Source organism: Quercus suber, unplaced genomic scaffold, assembly GCF_002906115.3.
Source record: "Quercus suber isolate HL8 unplaced genomic scaffold, Cork oak 2.0 scaffold_459, whole genome shotgun sequence".
Classification (NCBI taxonomy): Eukaryota; Viridiplantae; Streptophyta; class Magnoliopsida; order Fagales; family Fagaceae; genus Quercus; species Quercus suber.
In genome coordinates, this window is record NW_027069910.1 from 178,399 (window position 1) to 201,778 (window position 23,380).

A 23,380-nucleotide genomic window follows, 5' to 3' on the forward strand; every position below is an offset into this window, starting at 1 on the left:
TGATAGCCGCTGGGTCCATGATGACCCCTTGGTACCTAATGACCCCTTGGTACCTGATGACCCATTGATACGTGATGACCGTCAGGGTGGAGCATGACACATGGTGTCAGAGTAGGTACTTGACAACCGTTGGGTCCCTGATGATCCATTGATACGTGAAGACAGTTAGGCAGAGTGTGGCACCACCATGTGCCACACTCCATTTGTGACCGACAATGCTTTTGGTGATCGAAAATTCTTTTGGTAAGCTCATGATGCTTTTGGTGACCGAAGACTCTAGGGTGTTAGGAAAAATTTTCTAGCTGATTAAAATATTCCCTATCATCTCTGATAAAATAGCAACATATGAAAGACGAGGAACTAGCAAAGTCTCTACTAGTTACACAACAACCTAGTAATATCAGAGTCAGCATTGACTCTGGTTCCAATGATACTGGAGCAAGTGCAAGTGCAAGGGCAAGTGGTGTCACTGCTGTTCTTCTTCTTAGTGCCTTTGTCACTTCTTGTAGTGCCTTTGCTGGTGGATTTGTGGTAAGTACAATTGATATAAAGCCTCTGGAGAACCTACATGTTGTGAGGAAGATGGTCTATGTAGACAGTATCTCTTACATCTTTTGCATGTATCTGGTATCTTATACAACATGCATGCATTGAATGTATGAGATAATTCTTTGTATATTTTTTCCCATCACCAAGTTGTAAACCATTGTAAATAATGAGTCCAAACCGTATTATAGGTTTGGCAAATATTAATGAAATTTTACAAAGTCGACGGAAGCAATATTTAAACCTAAGGGGGGACCAAGCTTAATATTAGATCACATTTATTAACATCATAATCTCATATTCCCAAATGCCATTTGGGATCACACAGCAATGAACTAATACCAATTTTATTAGTGATTTTTCCAAAAAAAAAATTGAGACTTTTAAGAAATTAGGATATCAATACTAGAGTGGGATACACTAAAAATCATCAGTATTAGCCTCTTAATTATTTGTATTTTTTTCTTTAAAAAAAAGTCAAACATTGTAGCTTGCTTTCCGATAATTTATAAATTAAATAAAAGTAATATAAATTATAAGGATTTATCTTAAATCTACATAAAAAAATTCAATTAATTTATTAATTTATTAATTTGTACTTTATTCAATATAAAAATTATTTTTTTATTTTTAGTCTTTTTTTTTATTTTTAATTTTATTTCGCTTCAAAAAAAAAAAAAAAAAATTCCCCCACAAACTTCAACAGAATTGATGTTACCAACAATTCATTACACAGCAAAATAGTCACAATTTCTAATACCCATTTCCCCCATTAACAATTCATTCCACAACAAAATAGTCCAGCTTTATATTTTTTTTCCCTGGTGTTTCATAGGCCAATTTGTCAATTTTTTTTGGGAGGGGGGCCAAGTATAAATTTTTTGGGGTCAAATTGCAAACTTTTGTTAATATAGGCCCACACATATATGGTGCCATCTCTGAAATTGCGCGTTGTGATTGCATCTCATTTCAGGCAGGGTAGTCGGCCCCTGCTGAATCTGGAATTATTGCTGATTTGGGACTTTCTGTGGCTGACAGGTACGTAGAGGGAAGTTTGTTGAAACAGTTACATATATTATTCATGAAATAAATCTCTTGAATATCTTGATCATAAAACTTTGCCAAAGTAAACCTTGGCCACATATATATCTTTTACTTCATAGTACGTAGCTGTCTGCATGTCCATTTGCAAACACTGCATGGGACAAGGAATTATAATTATTAGAAACAGATAACAATAATCATTCAATTTATCCTTACACATTCACCCTTCAATTTTGCAGTATTCAGTTTTCGGTCCCATAATGACAATTGGTGGAATGGTAGGTGCAGTAATAAGTGGGAAATTAGCAGATATCATTGGTCGTAAATATGTGAGTTTTTTACATGACCAAATAATCATTTGGAGGACTAGAGTTGAATGTTTTTAGCAAGTATACATATTGACCAGCTCTTAATTAATATTCTATTGAATTTTTATTTATCTTTGAGGCAGACTATGTGGATTCTGGACATATTTTACATAATGGGGTGGTTCGCAATATATTTTGCTAAGGTTGTTTTCTCTTCTGCTTTTAATCATTTTTGTTTGATACCATATGCTAATCTTCATTTTCGTCCTTGCCTTCTTAGAAATTGAACATTGGAAGCTAAAGCATTTAGTAAAATATATTTAGTTTTTCGAAGTCTATATAAAGCATTTCTAATTCAACAGCATGCATACATTACGTTGGCAAAACCAGGAGACAATGGGTATGCAAAATACTTATAAGGATGAGAAGGTAGCACACACATTTTGCTGACTGAAACTTTTACAAATGGAGTCAAATAACAATTGATGGGTTATAACTATGGTTTCAAAAACTGAAACAGTCAAAAAAACTGGAAAAGAACTCGGTTCCCAATTTTTACCATTTTTATTAGACCAGTTTAGGATCCAGTTTTTGATTGAACTAGATGGCCCAATCCTTTTTTAAAACCGTGCTTACAACCAAAGCTTGTTTATAAGAATAATGCTAGAAATACAAACTATTTTACAAAAAATTTTACAAACAACTAATGTGGTAAGTAATTATTGGTAAATATAAAAGTGATTTAATGGTGAACCTGGATAAAAACTAATAAGAGGTTAGTCACATCAACATTTTGTAAAAATATATGACTGTAGCATTACTCTGTTTATAATGCAAGATAAGGAGCCCTTTTAGGATCACAACTGTTTTTTGCCACAACTTTGCCACGGTTCTACTGTGATAGATTGTGAGTGCTCGGATGTTGCAGACTCTACCCTCCTCTAACAAGCTAGATTCACATAAAGCAAGATCACTAACACACTAATAGAACCTACTGATCAACTTACTCCGAACAATGGAGACTCATACGTGATTCTATTAGGTTCTAAATATTTAGGATTAAATATTTAGATTCTCATTTTGTGTATGTTGGCAAACTAAGAACAAAAACATGTCTAGATTAGGTGTTAGACATTGCTCAAGATTGTACAAATCAAGATTTAAGAACATTCAAGCTGCAGAAAGGAGAGTTCAAGTTCTATGAAGCTCGACTGATTGATAACACGATGAAGATCACAAAACTCCTGGGTTACAAAACCCTACGGTGTACAAACACAGCAGCTTCTTGAAGAGAAAGATGAACTAGGGCATATGTCTCCAGTTCACAATATGCTTGTGAAAAACTTTTGCATTTAGGTGCATCAGTTGTGACGGCCCTTAAAAAAATCCTTATATATGTCAAGGTTGTGAGAAAAGAAAGCCCAAACATCTATACACGAATTGGATGAAAATCATAAATGAAAATATGATTTTCTTAAATCTAGATAGATACTTTATCTATCAAGCAGCTGTTAAGCATCAAGCTTGAATAGCCTTTTAAACCTCGATAGATATTAGTTGTCGAGTTTTAAAAATCAGCACTTTTTTACTTGATTCTTGGACAGACTTGCATGGTTTTAACACTTGAACTTGAAACATTGTTCTTTGAAGAGTTAAACACATCCTAGATCTACCCAATTACAAATAAAGTGCGTTTTGTCAAAGGATTAGCCAATTCTATAATGACATATGTTTCTAACATAATTCACATATATCCTAACAACCTTGTTAAGCTTTGATAGGTTATTTTTGCACTTTGCTAGTTTGTACTATGTAGTGCTTAATTGTTTGAGTTGTTTATAGTTTTTAAACAAATAATCTTGATTCTAATGTCACACATTTTGATCATAAGGACTAGAAAATCCTAAAAGAAATGTATAAATAATCATTTCACCACTGTTAATGACCAATCATGAACACCTGTGTGCAAATTATAAAATTTGTGCTCGGTAAGGTGTAGCACTTGTACAACAAGATTAAACGAGGTGTTATTCTCAAAAAAAATAAGGATGTGTAACAAGGGTATTTTCTTTTCTGTCTCCTATATGCCCATGCATGATATTCTTGATTGTGCGTAAAAGAAAAATCACAAGAAAACAAAGAAAAAGCAAAAAGCAAAAAGAAACAAAATGATTTTACATAATTGCAAGCGTGTTTTCTAGGAGATGTGAGAGTTATATGATGTAACTCTTTAGGTGATTGTCACTTTTAAACCAATGTGATTAATGATGTAGAAAGTTTGCTTGATTACTATCTACATATCAACTATTATGTATCTTATACACTTACTAGTTGTACACACTACACTCAAATCTTTGTTAAACTTTGTACATATGATTCTGTGTTAACTAATATGGCCATCAAAAATTATTTATTGTGTGATGTTTAATACTCTTTTTAGGGTTTAGGTTGAAATTTTGGAGAGGAAAAGTTAGATTTTTGAAGAAGATGTGTTTTTGAAAACTTCTGGAATCATTCATATGCATTTCATATCATGAAAACTAGTTAAGAATTGTATATTTGCAGAAAATTTCAAGTTTTTCAAAAATTATGAGTTTTAGATTTTTCGATCGATAAAAAAAGAGCAGGTTTTAGGCCAAAACTCACTATCTATTTCAATTCCTATTTGATCAGTCGAACTCTATTTTTAAAACATTTCGATCACTTCTCAATTCCTCTCGACCAATCGAATGTCACATTTTTCAAAGTTTTTAAAAGGAATCAAACCAGTTTTTCAAAACTTTTGTCTTCCTCTCGATTCCTCTACAATCTTTTTTTTTTTTTTTTTGGTCATTTCCAAGTCAAAAGCTTAAAGGTTTTTATCCACATACCCGGTATGACTCTTTTACCCTTTCCTTTTGATTAATTTACATGCATTTTGCATAAATTTTTCAAAATTTTCAAACTTGAGGATTTTTGGGGTTTTTGATGGTTTGGATGTTTTTGTTTCAAAATGACCAATGAGTTTTTGTGTATGTATGATATAAACATGATGCCTATGGTTTAATTTTCAAAATTTCATGGATTTTGAAAATTTTCAAAATTAGGGTTCATGTGTTTTTTAGGAAATTAGGGATTTTGTTCAATTGGGTAAAATTGGCTAAAATTGACCATTGTTATTGATTAATTGACTATTTATATCATGTTTTATAACTGTTGTGATGTTCATTCACTCAATTTGTGTGTTTTTGAAAAATTGAATAATCCACCTGTTTGCCAAGCAGAGTATCATGAAATCTTCCCTCTTTTCCTTCAATTACATCATTAGGGTTTATGTTCTTCAAATTTTGGGGTTTTTTTCATAAAACTTGATTTTATGGGTCAATTTTTCAAAATTTTGAGAAAATTGAACTTGCTAATGCATTAGTTCATGCATCACTTGTGTCTATGCATCATGCATCATATAGATTTTGAAGATTGCATATATAAATTGTTTTAAAATTCTCTCTAATGCAATCTGACCTTGGTTTTTTGTGTTTTGTTTTCTTCTTGTTTCCAACTCCTTAGATCCTAGTAATGGCCCCTAAGAAGTCTAGAAACATTAAGACCAAAGCCAAAAGAGTCTTTGAGCCTACTTCTGAACCAATTGAGGTATTTAACCAAACTAGGTTTCATGTGTTTCAAAATTTTCAAAAATTTGATACTCTGTTTAAGTATAGGTCTATTTAGGGTGAAAGACAAGTCATTCTAGATGAGTTAGATCCTTCTATTTGTAGGAATCTAAAGTTTAAAGGTTGGTTGACTCTTTGTCATGATCTAATACCCCCTCTTGCTACTTTGGCTAGAGAATTCTATTCAAATCTCTCTATTCAGTCTGATTCATCCGGTGGTCACATTTTGACTGCTTGGATTCAAGGTGAAGAGTTTAAGATTACTAAGCAAATGGTATCTAAAGCTCTTGGTTTGCCTCTTGTCCATAGACCTACATATCCATACACTAAGTCTCTTTATATTGATGATGTTATGACACTTCTTTATGGAAGATCTGTCATTTGAGGAACTGAACCAAGACTTAAATGTGAGTTGACAGAGTACAACTACATGTTGTTTAGGATAGCATGTCACAATCTCTTTCCAATCTCTCATATGCATACTATCCCTATTGATAGATGTGTATTTTTGTATGCTCTTAGTACTGATGGTCCTACCTGTTTTCCATCTTTTTTTACTCAAACTATAGTTGTAGTACATAGGAGTAAGTCTAGGAAGCATCATCACTTCTTTCCTGTTTTCATTAGTAAGGTCCTAGCTTAGCCAGTGCTTAAGGATTTTTCCTGCCTCTTATTCCATTCATCTCACTACACCTATAGGATCTTCTTTTCTTAGATAGCGACAAGCACAAAAGAAGATGGTTGAACCAAGTGCTGGTTTATCCAAGAGACCACGAGTGGAGATATGCTTGCTGAGTAGATTCCTTTTAATCCTACAGTTGTTGTTGTTGTTGTTGTTGTTGATGGTGTTGATGAGGTCGATGTTGAGACTAGTGATGTTGATCCTACTATTCCTCCTCCTCCTCTCTCTCTGTCTCTCTCTCTCTTTGTGCCATGATGGAGACCTTCATGACTACTCAGGCAGTACATGGACAACTTTTGGATGAGCTCATTACTAAGGTTGTTGCTTTGAGAGCGGAATTTACTAAGTATGGGAGTGCTTTTCCAACTCCTCCACCCTCTGATTCTTGATAGTTGCCTTTGGCAATGTGTAACAAAACGGGGGAGTACATAGTGAATAGCTCTTGTACTTAGGGGGAGAGCATTTTGATGTAGCTTTTATAGCTAGGAGGAGAGATAGCTAGGAAGTGAGATATATATTTTTTGTTATAATTGATATGTATTTTTTGCTCTTGTTTCACAAACATGGTTTGATATGTTGATACTTTGATGATGATATTTTTCATTTGATATTTGTCTCTTAATTATATTTGGTGAATTCAAGTTCACTTTTTCAGTTTTTTGATTTACACTATATTTTCCACACATGCGTTTATGGTTTTTTTTTAGTGTTTTAGGAATTTACATGTTAATTCTTTCATCAATTGCTACCTATTTTAGCAATGGATAGATAGTAGATTGTGATAGAATTGTATTAGGGCCACACATGCGTTTATGGTTTGTTTTGAGTGTTTTAGAAATTTACATGTTAATTCTTTCATCAATTACTACCTATTTTAGCAATGGATAGATAGTAGATTGTGATAGAATTGTATTAGGGCAATACTTTGCAATTGGGTTAGTTTTTGAGTTGAGCAATTCATGTGTACGTGTGTTTTGTCACGGATTGCCAAAGCGGGAGATTATTAGGTTCTAAATGTTTAGGATTAAACATTTAGATTCTCATTTTGTGTATGTTGACAAACCAAGAACAAAAACATGTCTAGATTAGGTGTTAGACATTGCTCGAGATTGTACAAATCAAGATTTAAGAACATTCAAGCTGCCGAAAGGAAAGTTCAAGTTTTGTGAAGCTCAACCGATCAAAAATTAAACTCAACTGATCAAAAAATTGCAGATTAGTTGATTCTGCAGATTTTAAATCAGGCCCAAGCCCGCGAAAACGTTCAGGGTTTCAATCCTACACTACAAGGTACAAATGGAAAACCCTAATTATGTTTTAGAGTTTCTTGGAAGACTTGTGAGTTACTCCTATGAGATTTGAGAGATTTTTGTACCTTCTAACTCAACCAGCATCTACCGGAACGAGATCTACAATCAAGAAATTGTGGAAACAAGTTGCTACATAAAGATCTACTACTGATGGTAATCTAAAACCTTTGAGTAGGATCTCAAAGTCAAAAATCGAGAGTTTGTGTTGAGCAAATCCAAGATAGAAGAGTCCGTAGATTCGAAGTTGCACATGGTCGTGTTAGCAAGTTCTACTTTAGGGTTTGAATCTATTGTAATTTTCTATTCTATCATAGTGGATTTGTTTACCTTGAAAATAGTTAGGTTAAATCCTCATCAAGTTTTTACCTTAAAACAGTTTGTTTCTTTGGTTTTCTTAGATTATCATATTACTGTCTTCTTTAATTTTTTGCACTAAGTAATATGATTGCATAAGTTTAACCTCGATCTAAATAATTAACCTATGTAACTACTTGGCTAATTCATTAAATTAAACTAATCTGATTTTCAAGGGCTCTAAATAAACAAACAGATTCCACTCTGTACTGCAAGCTCATTCGAAGCTTGGATCCCCTCTCTCCATGTCACTTGCTCTAATATCCCATAAGCCGTACATTAAGTGAGCTAGTTCATGGCAACTCCACGCTTTACTCACTATGCTTATATGCTTTGTATCCTTCCCTACCAATCACTGTCCCTCCACCATGTATTGCTTCCTCCTTGGCTCCTCCCTTATACTGGTTCAACAAGAATTAGACTTTTGTTGCTCTCTAATGTTCTGAGACTGAATATTGAGCTGTTACCAATACTATCTTGGAGCTCCTTTGGTTGCATGGGCTAGTGAGTGCCATTTAGATTGCTCATAATAATATCTTTCACTGACGGACCAAGCATATTAAGATCAATTGTCACTTTCTTCTTACGGTCTATCCACTATGCCACTCTATTGGTCTCATCATGATCAACTTGTAGACATCTTCACAAAGTCACCCTCTCGAGGGCATTTTGATGATCTTGTATCCATAGTCTCTCACACTCCACTGTGAGATTTGAGAAGTGCTGTTAGAATATCAGGCCTAGGCCCACTTTTTGACTCATTGTATTGTCTTTGTATTATCTTGTACCACCTTGTACTATCATGTGTTACAAATGTGATATGGTATTTTTCTTGCATTATACTAATAGTTGTCGAGAACTGTCTCTGTTTCTTTGACGCAGAGCTGGTGCCGCTGCAGAAAAGCAGAGAACTTTTGGGTCTTTTATGGTTCTGTTCGGAGTTTCTTGTTTTAATGGGAAATTCCCCGCAGGTGTCATTTCTACCAAAAAATAATAATAATAATAATAATAATAATAATAATAATAATAACCATAAGCAGTACATGTTTTCTATACATTAATTTCCAAAAATTAGATAAGACTTCCAAAAAGGCAAAAAAGAGTCGAGGAAAATAATTTTTGAACATTATTAGGATACATTTGTTAGTTAAAATCATATATCATATTATTTGCTTTCAACCCATTTACTAAATGTTCAGTACTTTTTGAAAGGGTGCTTGGTTGCTCGACCTTGGAAACCTGTCTTTGGGATTTGGATATGGACTGACTTGTTACGTGGTAACTTTTGTAAAGTTTGGATTTCAAAATGCATTAACTTAAAAGTGCATATGATAGATAATGGGATTTGAATTCCATTGCTGAACAGGCACCTACTTACCTATCAGAAATTACACCCAAGAATCTTAGGGGAGGAATTACGTCAGTCTCTATGGTAAAATTATCCTTAAATTACAATATGTTAGCTTCAATGTGTACTTTTGCCTTATGTGGCTCCTTATTGTCTGTTACACAGGCAATGATACCTGTTAGTGTATCAGTTGCATATCTGATTGGTTCTGTCATCAACTGGCGTGCCTTGGCTCTAATAGGTTGCTTCTTCCACCTGTTATATTATATTTCAACAGTATAGTTTCATAACGGTTATGATTTTTTTTGTTTTTGTTTTTGTTTTTCAGGAGCTATTCCATGTCTATTACTACTTTTTGGTCTATTCTTCATTCCAGAGTCCCCTAGATGGCTGGTGAGTGCAATTCAAAAATCTGTTAGTGTGTAAATGTTGTTCACATACATGGTGCATTAAGAGGAGAAAGAAAAACAGCGAATTCTAATTCTTATTTAGTTTTTTTTTATCTAGGGAAAATTGAGTTATAATATGTTCACATCCATTCAATAAACCTCTTGCAAGTTTAAAATATGTTCCTACAAATGGGCTCCAAATGTTTAGCTAAATGTCTGCAGGCAAAGATTGGCCGAGAAAGAGAATTTGAAGCTGCACTACAACGCCTTAGGGGAAAGAATGTTAATATTTCTGAAGAGGCTGCTGATATCAAAGTAACACAGTAACTTAATATTTTTGTTAGAAAGGAATATTTTTAACTCTATAACTTTAGATTTGAAGAAAGAAAATGAGAAAAGGTTCTATTGTCTGACAGGATTATACTGAAAACATCCAGAAGATCCCAGAAGACAAAATCCTTGACTTGTTTCAGCAGAAATATTCTCATTTACTCATTGTGAGCAGTAAATAGTAGTCTCAAGTTTCACCATTTCTGCTACATGGATTTGTGATCTATTTATATGTTTCAAACTTGATATAGGTTGGAATTGGACTGATGGTGCTGCAACAATGTGGAGAGCTCAATGGATATGCATATTATATGAATGAAATTTTTGAACTGGCTGGTAAAAATGTGACTATAATGATGCTTTTGATGGGACATATGAAAGGCAATGAATTGAAATTTAATTATAAAATTATGGGTTTATGACAGGTGTGCCAAGTATTACTGGGTTTATAGTGGTATCCATTCCTCAGGTAGTTCTGAATATTTTAGGTGCAACTAAAATGTTGTGATCCCCTTTAGTGCATATCCAAATAGTGCAGATTTTCTGTGTAGATTCCGGCAATCGCTTTGGGATCAATCTTGATAGAAAAATTTGGAAGGCGGACATTATTGATGGTTAGATCACAAAAGATTACTCAAAGTTTAGAACATAGTTGATCAAAGAGTTAATTCTAAACTTTGCAATTTCATATGCAGGTTTCTGTCACCGGGGAATGCTTAGGTTGCTTTCTTACTGGACTATCATTCGTATTGCAGGTTCTTTTAGCGTAGAATTTTGATTCATCTGTACCTTTTTTTTAAAGGGGAAGGTTTGTTCTTGGTGTGGTGTCTACTTTTGATGAGTTTGTAATTATAGATTTTATGCTTCCATGAGCAGAACCTTAACTGGTGGATGGAAGCCACTCCTACTTTGATGCTTTCAGGCATGGTGGTAATGCACTTGTAATTACAAACTTCCTATACTTTTTCTAACTATAGAATATAGATATAGAAAAAAATTCAATCAATGATTAATTCTTTTTCCACTACTGTATTGAGCTTGAAAGGATTTCATTCAATTTCATTAAACTACTTGGTTTATTAAACCATTTTCTTTTCCCCCTTTCTTATTGCCTTTGATTTTCCTGCTATTTCAGTTCTGATTAGTTGAACTACTTGGTTTCTGAATTATGGTTTTTGAGGTATCCTATTCATTGGGTATTGGATCAATACCATGGATTATAATATCAGAGGTAAGAACTTTTTTGAGTGATAACTCTGTAGCTTGCATGAAACTTTATCCACAGTTGTAACACATATATCAATTAGAGTGTAGCACCTGTAAAATGATTTCTTTTTCTCCCTTTCAGATATTTCCTATAAATATAAAGGGTTCAGCTGGAAGCATTTGCAATGCAGTCAATTGGTTTTGCACTTGGCTTGTTTCATTCACATTTAACTTTCTAGTAGAATGGAGCCCGGCAGGTGATGCCTCCTTGTCTCTCATTTTTCTTTATTAATTTACGTCACTCTCTTATGTTTAAGATTGTTTACACTGTCTCTCTCCTCGGTATTCTTGTGAATACTGATGATTGTTTTATGCATGCTATTACAGGAACATTTTTCATATAAGGAAGCATGTCGTGTTTGGGTGTTCTGTTCATTGCAAAGCTGGTACCTGAGACTAAAGGGCGAACTCTAGAAGAAATACAAGCATCACTCACTCATATTCTGCAATAAGGATCACCAAGCAGCGACCGGCAAGCACGGAAAGTGATACTAGTTACCCTAGTGACATGTATGAAGCACACTAATCTGCCTGCATCAAAGAATCTTATCACAAATTCAAGATTAGGGAGAAATATTGTAATAATATTTTTAATGAAAGATTAGGTTCATGTGAGCCCTTTCTAGTGCTGTCTGTGGCATTTGGTTATGAACATGGTGTTCTGTGAGTGGCATTACTACTTCATTCTAGATCCTTCCGCTAAATAGCTCTTTGGTCTCATTCTCCGTGCACCTAGCCATATTGATGGCTGCTATGATATGGTAAAAATTATAACATGAATGTTACCACCAATTTGGTCTTTCTCCCACAATTTCAGCATACCACTTGCTTTATTTATTTATTTGTTTAATTTATCCATTCTTTTCCTAAGTAACTCAATAAAGAAAGAGAGGACTTAATAATGCCTATCAAGTCTTAAGTGTATAACTCTAGCTCCTAGAATAGCATATGTTAGGATTTAAATTGGTAAATACCAAGACATGGTAATCTGGAATGGGTCTGTGTTACTTGATCATTCTGTGGAACAAAAAAATAAATCAGAAATTTAGAAACTGAAGATTATTGCTTGTGCGAGAACAAGCCCAATCAAGGAAGCCAATCAGCCATGAACAATATCCAGATGCTCAGAGATATTGCTTGTAGTCTGTCTTTGGCCTACTCGAAGAACAAAACAAGGCACGCTAGAGAGAGAGAGATTAAAGCCCACTCAAGTGAGCCATTCTGAGCTTGTTTTGTTAGGAAAAGCCACCCACTTTCTGGTGAGGCCAAAGTCTCCCCCAGCCCCAAAATTATCAGCCAAATGTGAATTTACCAACAAAAAGGTAATGGAAGTTAACCATAACGAGTACCAAGGCTAAGCTAGCGACATATGTAATACGGAATCTAAAGAGACAAATGATCAAACATATGGAAGTCATAAACTGAAACATTATGTAAATACAAGATTTACATGGCTCAGCACTTGGCCTACATGTTGAGCCCTGAATAATCCACTATAAACGTCAAGTTACAGTGATCTTCTATTCAAGTTTTATCACACAACTTAATCTTACACAACAAACTTGGAGACATAAAATGTTACCTCTTTAAAAGCTTACAGACCCAACTCACCCCAATTAAATCTTCCAAAGAAACTCCAAACACCAAAACTGACTAAAGGAATAGAGCTCTTCCCTGCCATTTGGAGAGAGCAAGCTTTTCTTGAAGCTTTCATGTGATGGGCTGAACCAAAATACAAGAAGCTTGGGTTTTTACGTTGATTTGTTGAGCTAATTTGCACCACCAAGCCTCACTGGCTTATTTTGTCAAAAACCCAATGCTTTTCAATCTCCAAAACACTCTCAACACTCAATTCGGGCATGGATTGTGTTTGGAAGGAGAAGAGATTACAAGAATTTCTCTCTTGAGGATGAGTAGCTCTCTTTAAAAGGTGGGTATTGTGAAAACCTCTCTCTACAATTTTTCTTCTATATAACCTTCTTACAATTTTGTAGGTAATAACGGTATATATAGTATAGGTGAAAGGTATAAAAATCACACTTAAAATTCTACTGGTCAATGAACTTCCTCATGTGCTCCTCACGTGGTCTTTTGCGGGTGTTCCAATCCCGAGCCAGTCACGAGATCAATTTCTTGAGCAATCTTCACCAACTTTATACTAAATCCATTACAATTAAATACCATAAAATACAATGAGATAAATTAATTAAATTACAACACTTTTTGTCATGGAATACGGTCAACATAAATATTATGTAAAAATCATAACTTTACAGATGTACTTGGAAGAATTTGATTTCATCTATTGTTTTGATTGTATCAAATTTACATGCTACATTAGGCTTAAAGTTGGCATCCCCGTGCCCCCCCCCCCCCCCCCCCCCCCCCCCCCCCCCCCCCTATGCCAAAAAAAAAAAACCCAAATAAACACTGAACAGTCAAACATAATTTACAGCATTTAAGATTTATAGAGAAGGTATATGAAAGGCTTCTACACACACACACACACAAAACCCAAAAAAATAATTACAAATAATTGCAAATAAATTCAACAATCACTCATCCATACAACAATCAAAACACTATAAATTACAAAACAAAACAAAACAAAACAAAAAAAAAAAAAATCCACACCAAAAATAGCATAAAAATACACTCTCCACAATCACAAAAATGAGCATGCAACATGAATTACCAACAAATTTATTGCTCAAAATATTTTCCAATGTTGGAAGACAATCGCCAAAATTTTTAGGCAACATCAAGATCAAGTACACAACTTTAAATTCAAATCTCATGTTTGTTACTTTCACATGAACTGGCCACCTTTTCTCTACTAATCACAATCAACCACATCCAAAATTGTGGCACAAAATATTGAAATCTTATATTTTCTCTTTTTATTAACTTTTTACTATGAAGTAGTGCGCAATTCTATAGTCATCGTTATATTTCTAAAACAAAAAATATTTATAGCTTCGTCACTCAAATATTGCAATTAAAAAAAAAATTATACACTCCCTAGGGGCCGAACAAATGTAGAGTTTTTCTTTATGCCTACAACCCTTCACATTAAAGTTTCCTACGTTAGACAAATGGTGTATTCCAAAGTCATGACATGAATGATATTACATAGTCAGTGTGATGCGGATATATATATATATATATATATTTTTTTTTTTTCNAAAATTAAATAGAAAAATGCCCCCCTTCTCAAACTAATTAGGGAAATGCCCCTTTTTTAAAAATCGAGTTTCTAAAAATCAATTTAGGCCCTATAGCGGCGTTTTTAAGGAACCTATAGTGACATTTTAAAGACCTATAGTGACGTTTTTTAACTCGACTTCAATAAAATCGAGTTATAGGCAATGAAATCAATCTATAGTGGCGTTTTTTTTTTACCTATAACTCGATTTCTTTAAAGTTGAGTTAAAAAACATCACTATAGGTCTTTAAAACGTCACTATAGGCTCTCTAAAAACGCCGCTATAGAGCTTTAGAAATTTTTTTTTTCTAACTCGATTTTTAGAAACTCAATTTTCAAAAAATGGGCATTTCCCTATTTATTTTGGGAAGGGGGGCATTTTCCTATTTAATTTGCCCAAAAAGGGCAGAAACCCCTTTTGTCCTATGTCCTCATGTTATTGGAAGATCCGTAACACTAAGCTTCAATAGCAGAACAAAATTACAAAAGAAAAACCCACCTAATTAACCAATGACTCCCTATATTCAAAAAGGCAAGAGCACCATATATATAATATAAATTTTAAATTATATCTCCTTTTTGCGCAGATCAACTTTAGATTTCATCCTGGTATCAATTAATTGACCTAACTATAAATACATTATATTCAAAAAGTAAGGCCATTATTACTTCCGTTACAACCAAATCATTAATTGATTGAGACTAAAATAAATCAATACCTTCAGATTCCCTTGAAACATTAGAGGGAAGGGGGAGAACCTTTAACATACCACTAATGTAACCACATCTATAACTATTTAAGACATCTATGATATCTGTTTCTATTTCATAACCATACCATACAAATTACAACTACCAAGAGAACGTACTTTGCAACAATAGAGATAGAATTTCCAGCTACAAGATATTGGAAAGATAATAAATTTTCCTTATGAACAAAGTACGTATACTACATCTCAAAACTATTTATTTCTTTTTCATAAGATGAATAAAGATCATTAGAAATTTTAGATATGCTTAGTTATATAAAGCGTTCAATTTCATTACTCTATTTCCATTCTAACAATAGTTCAACTCAATTGGGTCCAACTAATGACTATATTATCAGTTCCAAAAATGAGTTACAATCTCATCAAGCAACTTTCAGATAAAAATGAGAATTGGAAGGTAAGAGTCAGACTTTCAAGAATGTGGGAAGCTGTCAACCGAAAAAATCTAGAGCTAATTAGTTTGGACATGATTCTTATAGATGAACAGGTTAGATTTGAATTGAGAATCTATTTTGTCATATTTTCTTTACTCAACTCGCACCTTAAAACTAAAATTGTGACTAACAAATTCCTTATTTAAGTACTAGGATGACACAATTAATACACATGACAATTCAAAAAAACAATGTTAAGAAGTTTTAGGCACAACTACAAGAAGGACAATTATATCCACTATCCAATTTTTGAGTAGATACTTACAAGGAAAAAGATAGCTATTGGCCTATAAGTAAAGACATGAAAATAAACTTTTTACGTACAACAGTTATTGAGGAGCTAAAAGAGGCTGAAGTTACTATCTCTCGGCATAAATTTGAATTTGTTGATTACCGAACAATTGTTGATCGCTTCGACAATAACAAACAATTGGTAGGTAGCCTAAAAAGTATCAAATTTATTTTCAAATAATTATGTTTCAAATTACTTAATCAACTTTATTTGCTGCAAACATCATTGGAAAGATAGTTGGTGTTGGACCACTAGAAAATGTTCATGTTCAAGGACCAATGAGAAATATAGATATCATGAATCCAGAGTAAGCTTTAGCATGTACATATGGATTCATTGCATAAGACTACTTCAAATCCTTTATCACTTACATATTTGTTTCCATAGAGAAATCAAAATAAGAATTACTCTCTAGGGACCAACATCAAATGAAATTGAGGACAATTTTTACACCAACAATCTAGGACCCTTTGTCATAATAGTGACATCTATTATTGTGAAAACATTTAGAGGTAATAACTTCTTTTAAACATATCTTTTCTTTTACGTAATAAACATATTAAATACAGGAGAACACTATTTGTCATCTACAAGTGCAACAAAAGTGTACATCAATTTAGAAATACCTGAAAATGCAACATTGATTGATAGGTATTTAGATTTTCCATACCACACTTTTATTCTAATTTATTATTTTAAAAATAATCTTGACACTTTTATTTAGTACAATACGATCTTCATATCAAATAATTATTCACTATGTTTTGATTTAAATCTTTTACCATCAAAGAAATGTGGAAAAGACTGAAATTGAAGGCATTCCTCTACAATTCAAGCAAGAAGTATCAGTTGAAAAAAGAATCGCACAAAATAGAAGAACAATCAAGCAAATAACATCCTTGGAATGGACGTTAGATGATCAGGTACTCAACATTTCTTTCCCAATAACATTAGACCAATACTATATTTAGTTCTCAATAAGCTTAACACTAAATACATTTCTTTTTTCCTTTTATATTGTAGGAAAATGTCTTCAAATGCCTTGCAACAATTGAAAATATTGAAAAAAAAAACTTTGGATGGTACTATATCGGATGTGCAAAGTGCAACAAAAATGTTAAATCTAAAAATGATTTTTGGTGCAACCATTGCAAAAGTAACTCTAATTTTCCAATTCCAAGGTAAAATGTAAATTACCAATTTTAGAACCATTCAATATATGTAAACATAAGACAATATATATATATATACATATTTATCAAACAAAAATGAAACAAATTATATATTTATACATACAGGTATAGAATTCAACTCAACGTTGATGGTGGAACAAAGCGTGCTGTATTTATTTTATTTGACAAGGAAGCTGAAAAATTACTTCACACAACAGCGAGAGAACTATCAAACAAATATGCATCTGTAAGACCATACAATTAGCATATATACTCTTTCATTTAATTTGAAAAGAATATACAAAATTACATTTAATATTTTATTAGATGAACGCAAATTCCACCCTACCAAATGAAATAGAGAAGCTCATTGCAAAAACATTTGTGTCCCAACTAAAGCTTAACAACTATAATTGGAAGGAAGGATGGGAATTATATACAATTGAAAAGGTGTTTGACAACATTTCAAATGACGAAACGGCAATTAAACTTGATCATATTACAACAGTAAGCTGTCAACTATTACAAACTTAAGCCTATTTGCAAATCCAAATATTATGTTTTAAACCACATATTGTGTTTTAGGAACCACTGCAAAATGATGAAATCAAGGAAACTCCAGATTAGACTTCTAACAAAAACACATTTGAAGTATTTGATACAAAACCATCCACAGGCGCAAATAATGATCCAGTTGACCCACCCAAAAAAAAAAATCAAATGGTGATATCACAACAGTAAGCTTTCTACTTCTACATTTATTTTCAAATTCATTAAAAAAAAAAAAAAAATCTACTGTGTACTTTAATAAACATTCTTTGGTGTAGGAAGCATTGGAGAATTATGAAGTCAAGAAAAGTGCAGACCAAACCATTAACAAGAACAAATAATGATGAAAAAAGATCATAACAAGAACACAATAATGGTGCCATCCCATCAATGAGTTTTGCCTCTAATGTTGAAGATGCAGAACCAAGTGACGATAACATGTTCCTTTGAGATCTAATCAATCGTCGAAAAGCTACAAAACAAAAGTCATCAAAAAAGAAGAAGCTTCAAAGACGCAAATGATATTGGACTTTTATATTTTCTTCCCTTTATGAACTTATTTCAAGGTTCTATTATATCTTCTTATTATCCCAAAAAAGTCAAATAAAAGACTTTGCTTCATTAATAATAAAAGTTTTTTGGAAAGTCAAATTGATGTCCAATTAAGCACTAGCACTAATAAAATCAATACCAGCCACCACCTATAGCTACTCCTATTACATGAAATTCACTCATTTAAGTTTAATTACAAAGTGACCATCTTTTGCACGTGGACACCTTACATAGCTTGAACAGTGGAAACAGTGTTCTTCAATTTCTCGATATCATCTTCAACAGCGGTACCCCAAATGGATCTGATCTCTTTGAAAGTAGCAAAGCCCAATAATTCAATGATCTTTCGCACAATACCAAAACGGATTGCTTCGGCAATGCCTTCTTGGTCAGTGAAAGAAAACAGAGGAAGATAGATCACAAGGAAGCTGAAAGCAATAGTTGACCTTTTTTTTTTTGGATGGAAAGCAATAGCTAAACTTTAAATACCAAACGTGGGAGCAGGTATAGTTTGAAGTTGCTCCGAAGCAACGTTTTGGCCTTTGAATAAGGGATGACTCTACGTCACAAATAATGTTTTTAATTTTATTGTAATATTTACAATAATAAGGTTATGCATTATGCCCGTAATTAATAAAAGTAACATTCATTGTTTAGTATTCTATTATCTTTTTATAATTTTCAGATGAAAGCTAAATTTTAATTCTTTTAACAGTTACGAAGTAAATTGCATCCTATCTTAAATGATGCTAAAGCCCCACTTGATGTAATTTACTTTGCTGCACTCTCTAAGGATTTAATATTGTGCGTTCCTGCAATGAAGAGGTTGCTCAGGCAATTATATTTGCATTAATGGATTGAAATGCGTCAGAGTTGAGGGAGACCCCAATTCAACTTCTACCTTTACACCTTCGTCTTCTATACACACACACAATATAAATATATATATATATGCCAAAAAAAAAAAACCCAAATAAACACTGAACAGTCAAACATAATTTACAGCATTTAAGATTTATAGAGAAGGGTATATGAAAGGCTTCTACACACACACACACACAAAACCCAAAAAAATAATTACAAATAATTGCAAATAAATTCAACAATCACTCATCCATACAACAATCAAAACACTATAAATTACAAAACAAAACAAAACAAAACAAAAAAAAAAAAAAAAATCCACACCAAAAATAGCATAAAAATACACTCTCCACAATCACAAAAATGAGCATGCAACATGAATTACCAACAAATTTATTGCTCAAAATATTTTCCAATGTTGGAAGACAATCGCCAAAATTTTTAGGCAACATCAAGATCAAGTACACAACTTTAAATTCAAATCTCATGTTTGTTACTTTCACATGAACTGGCCACCTTTTCTCTACTAATCACAATCAACCACATCCAAAATTGTGGCACAAAATATTGAAATCTTATATTTTCTCTTTTTATTAACTTTTTACTATGAAGTAGTGCGCAATTCTATAGTCATCGTTATATTTCTAAAACAAAAAATATTTATAGCTTCGTCACTCAAATATTGCAATTAAAAAAAAAATTATACACTCCCTAGGGGCCGAACAAATGTAGAGTTTTTCTTTATGCCTACAACCCTTCACATTAAAGTTTCCTACGTTAGACAAATGGTGTATTCCAAAGTCATGACATGAATGATATTACATAGTCAGTGTGATGCGGATATATATATATATATATATATTTTTTTTTTTTCTCTTTCTCATTACAATGTTGATCCATATATCCTAAGTTTCAATTTTCTCTTTTTATTAACTTTTTACTATGAAGCATGCGCAATTCTCTAGTCATCATTATATTTCTAAAACAAAAAATATTTATACCTTCATCAATCAAATATTACAATTAAAAAAAAAAAAGTTTATATAGTCCCTAGGGGCCAAACAGATGCACAGTTTTTCTTTATGGCTATGACCCTTCACACTAAAGTTTCCTGCATTACACAGATGGTGTATTCCAAAGTCATAACATGAATGATGTTACATAATCAGCATGATACAAATATATATATATATATATATATATATATTCTTAGTATATGATTATTGTCATGTTTTGTCACCAGTTCAATTTTTCTAATGCATTAGTTTCTTAATATGTGTTTTCATTTTTTAAAAACAGCTGCAAGCGATTCAATCGGCTAACCAAAAGGAAAAAAGTTCTTCACCACATCAATCTAACTAGACTACTCCAAAATCCCTTATTCCTTCAAAACGATGAAGAAAAACTCATTCATCAATGCTTTAGGGCTGGAAACAAACAATCACTTTTTTGGGTAGGAGCTCACAAATATTTTGTACAATATCAAACTAAAGTGGGCAAAGAAATCCTTCTTCAAGCAAACATAGAAGGAGACAAAAATACAAAGTATGGATTGGCAATTGCATTGTTATGCGAATCAAATGATGAAGGAATACAACTACTATTATCAATTCTAAACCAACCAGATGAAAAACAATTGCTACAAAACTATCAACAAATCCTTCGACATACAGTTTTTGGAACAAACACATTTTGCATCCCAAAAAACCAAGCATGCAAGAAAAATGGAGTGGGTCATTGGGATCGTGAATACCCTTACCCATATGGAAATGAAGAATTACATGTAACATGCAAAATGTGCTCAATTGACTTGGAAATGTACAAATTAGCCAACCGAGTTTGGTAGAAATTATGTTTCCAAAAAGCATAATACAATAAAATTTCCTCATCCTATTTATAATACTAATCTCTATCTTTAAAGGAATAGATATTTTTATTATTATTAATATTTATTTAAAAAGACTTGCAACAACTTAATTACAATTCTCTAAAGTTTTCACCTAGCATGACACTAACTTCAAATTTATAAAATCCTTTCTATCTAATTTTAAGTTCATTAAATTTTACTAACTTGGGAAGACGGTTGATCAGCTCTGGACTGAATACAAGGCCAAGTATAGTTGTATCCTTTCCAAATCTAATTCCAAGACAATACCTTCTATCATCATGAATCCTACAATATATTGTTTATACATATATAATGCAACTTAAGTAGTAATACATTCAAAAATATTTCGAATAATAACACGATCATAAAAAAAAAATAATCATGTGCAACGCGCGGGTCTGTGACTAGTATATATAATAACCTAAACTATAATATAGCCTATATTAATTTGTGTATATGTAATTAAAAAGAGTATAAATAAGGTTTTATTTTGATGTATTAATTATTTATAGGTGGTGCATTATATTTTTATGGTTATTTTTCTAAGATTGACATAAGAAACAAATAATTTGGAACATAAAATTCTATAAAAGTAAATTTAATAGCTCGTAAGTCGCAATCAAGAATTTTAACAAAAAAATATGCTTAAATTACTAGAAATAATTACATATTTGTCAATTCACTCAAACAATAGTTTTTGATTATATTAGTTTTAACAATTTGCTTTTTCTTTCTTTCTTTTTAATGACATGTCACATAACTAAGTTGATTCTCCAAAAACATTATAGCACATAATAAGTATAATACTCTTCTTCTTCTTCTTCTTTTTGGATTAGTGTTATAGCACATACTAAGTATTATATATTTATACTGTGGCGGGAAAAGGCCCAGTATAATGTAGTGGGCCTAGAGCCCCATGTGAGGATTACTATGCGTCCGAAAAGAAAGAGAGGTAAAGGCAAGGCCCATCTGGAAGAGGGATCCCCAAAAAAGAAAAATGATTACAATCCGAAGAGATTGTCTTCTGTCCGAAGAGATTTTATTCCGCTGACGCGAATAGTACGGATCAATTGAACGTATAAAAGGTCAGAATGATCTTCCGAGGACTCCTCCTAATCAAGATAAGCTTTGAATATACTTGGAGACGATAAGAATGAGAAAATATCTAAAGGAAAAGCTGCTACCACCATATTTAAGGCTCTGCAGCAACTTTTCTGGCTGCATTTATGTAGAGAAGACTCCTGAACAGTGTAACCTCACCTACCGCCACTCACACAGAGCTAAAGGAGATGCTTGACGTGACATATACTCAAGTAGGCTCCTAGATGAAGTACAAGTGGACGATGAAGATGATGGAAAAGGAGGATGTATAAAGGAAGGAGGCTCCTGAAAAAAAGGGGAGAAGAAAAAATAGCAATAGGAAAGAAAAGAAAATTTTACTATAGCTCTAAGAACTATAACCACTACATAATCAATGATATGCCTCTTTGGACACCAATTCATTCCATTTTTTATGTGTAACTTCACGTTGGTTTATACTTACAGGTTGTGATTAACTGTTATCAATTCCATAGTCAATCTAGCTCTTTCACCCATATACCATAACATAATTTCTTACAAAATACCTAAAAAGCACCCCCATGTCATATAAAATAGTAATTCACATCTTTCCATATATACTTGGGTGAGAATACTTATAATTCAAACTGTGACTTTACGCCCACCTTGTTTACTTGTATAGCACACTTATTTGTACTGCACACTCTGCCTCCTATATAAAGGAACTCATGTATATTTTATTACGTGTGAAATACAATATACTTATTCAGTATTTCTAACATGGTATCAGAGCCACTACTCTAATTTTCTTGTGTCTTGCAGTCTTGTCTTTGTTGATATTTTCTGTTGCTTCGACTTCTGTGGCCAGTAAACCCTTTTAGTGCCCTCTCCTGACTACTCCACTGCTGTTAGAGGTCCTTAGGGTTGAATCTTTGCCGCCAGAAGCTCCTTCTTCACCACCAAGACCACTACCATCATTGGATCTGTCACTTCTGGCCTCTGATTAGGACATAAGACATATCATCGTGTAGCTTTTCAATCGCTCTACACAAAGCCGTCGAGAAAATCCTCATCTGACTAGCCACGCACCGGTAAAAGTTTCGGCCAAATTTTCCACACGCTTCACACGCCACAGTATTGCTCCGATCTTGTTGCCACCACCACCATCGGACTCGTCTTTCTCCGATCTACATTTTCAAAAAAGAATTGGCTTTATCAGATATCTCACGCACTCCCACTCGCCGTCGGTATATGCTACATCGATTACATGCACTCACGCGTCGTCTCTACTATTTCACGCACGCCACGCACCACACACGCGAGACAACTTTGCCACGTCAACCCCAGCTGACGTCAGCGTCTTGTCAT

The 23,380-nt window shown here is 33.1% G+C and overlaps 1 protein-coding gene and 1 long non-coding RNA gene across 2 annotated transcripts; both read left to right on the forward strand.

Annotated features, from left to right (window-relative positions):
* The first annotated feature begins 1,827 nt into the window (after positions 1-1,827).
* LOC112037175 (uncharacterized) lies at positions 1,828-9,168 on the forward strand. The gene is made up of 3 exons (XR_010624579.1): positions 1,828-1,919; positions 2,042-2,101; positions 9,107-9,168. It is a non-coding gene; the product is annotated as an uncharacterized LOC112037175 (long non-coding RNA).
* Positions 9,169-9,265: 97 nt separating this feature from the next.
* On the forward strand, positions 9,266-10,912 carry LOC112037176 (sugar transporter ERD6-like 5). Its single transcript, XM_065762454.1, has 9 exons — positions 9,266-9,326; positions 9,408-9,483; positions 9,571-9,635; positions 9,854-9,946; positions 10,048-10,128; positions 10,213-10,297; positions 10,387-10,430; positions 10,513-10,716; positions 10,838-10,912. Exons 1-8 carry the CDS (start codon positions 9,324-9,326, stop codon positions 10,615-10,617), a joined length of 552 nt encoding a protein of 183 aa, XP_065618526.1. The 5' UTR covers positions 9,266-9,323; the 3' UTR covers positions 10,618-10,716; positions 10,838-10,912.
* Positions 10,913-23,380: the final 12,468 nt, after the last annotated feature.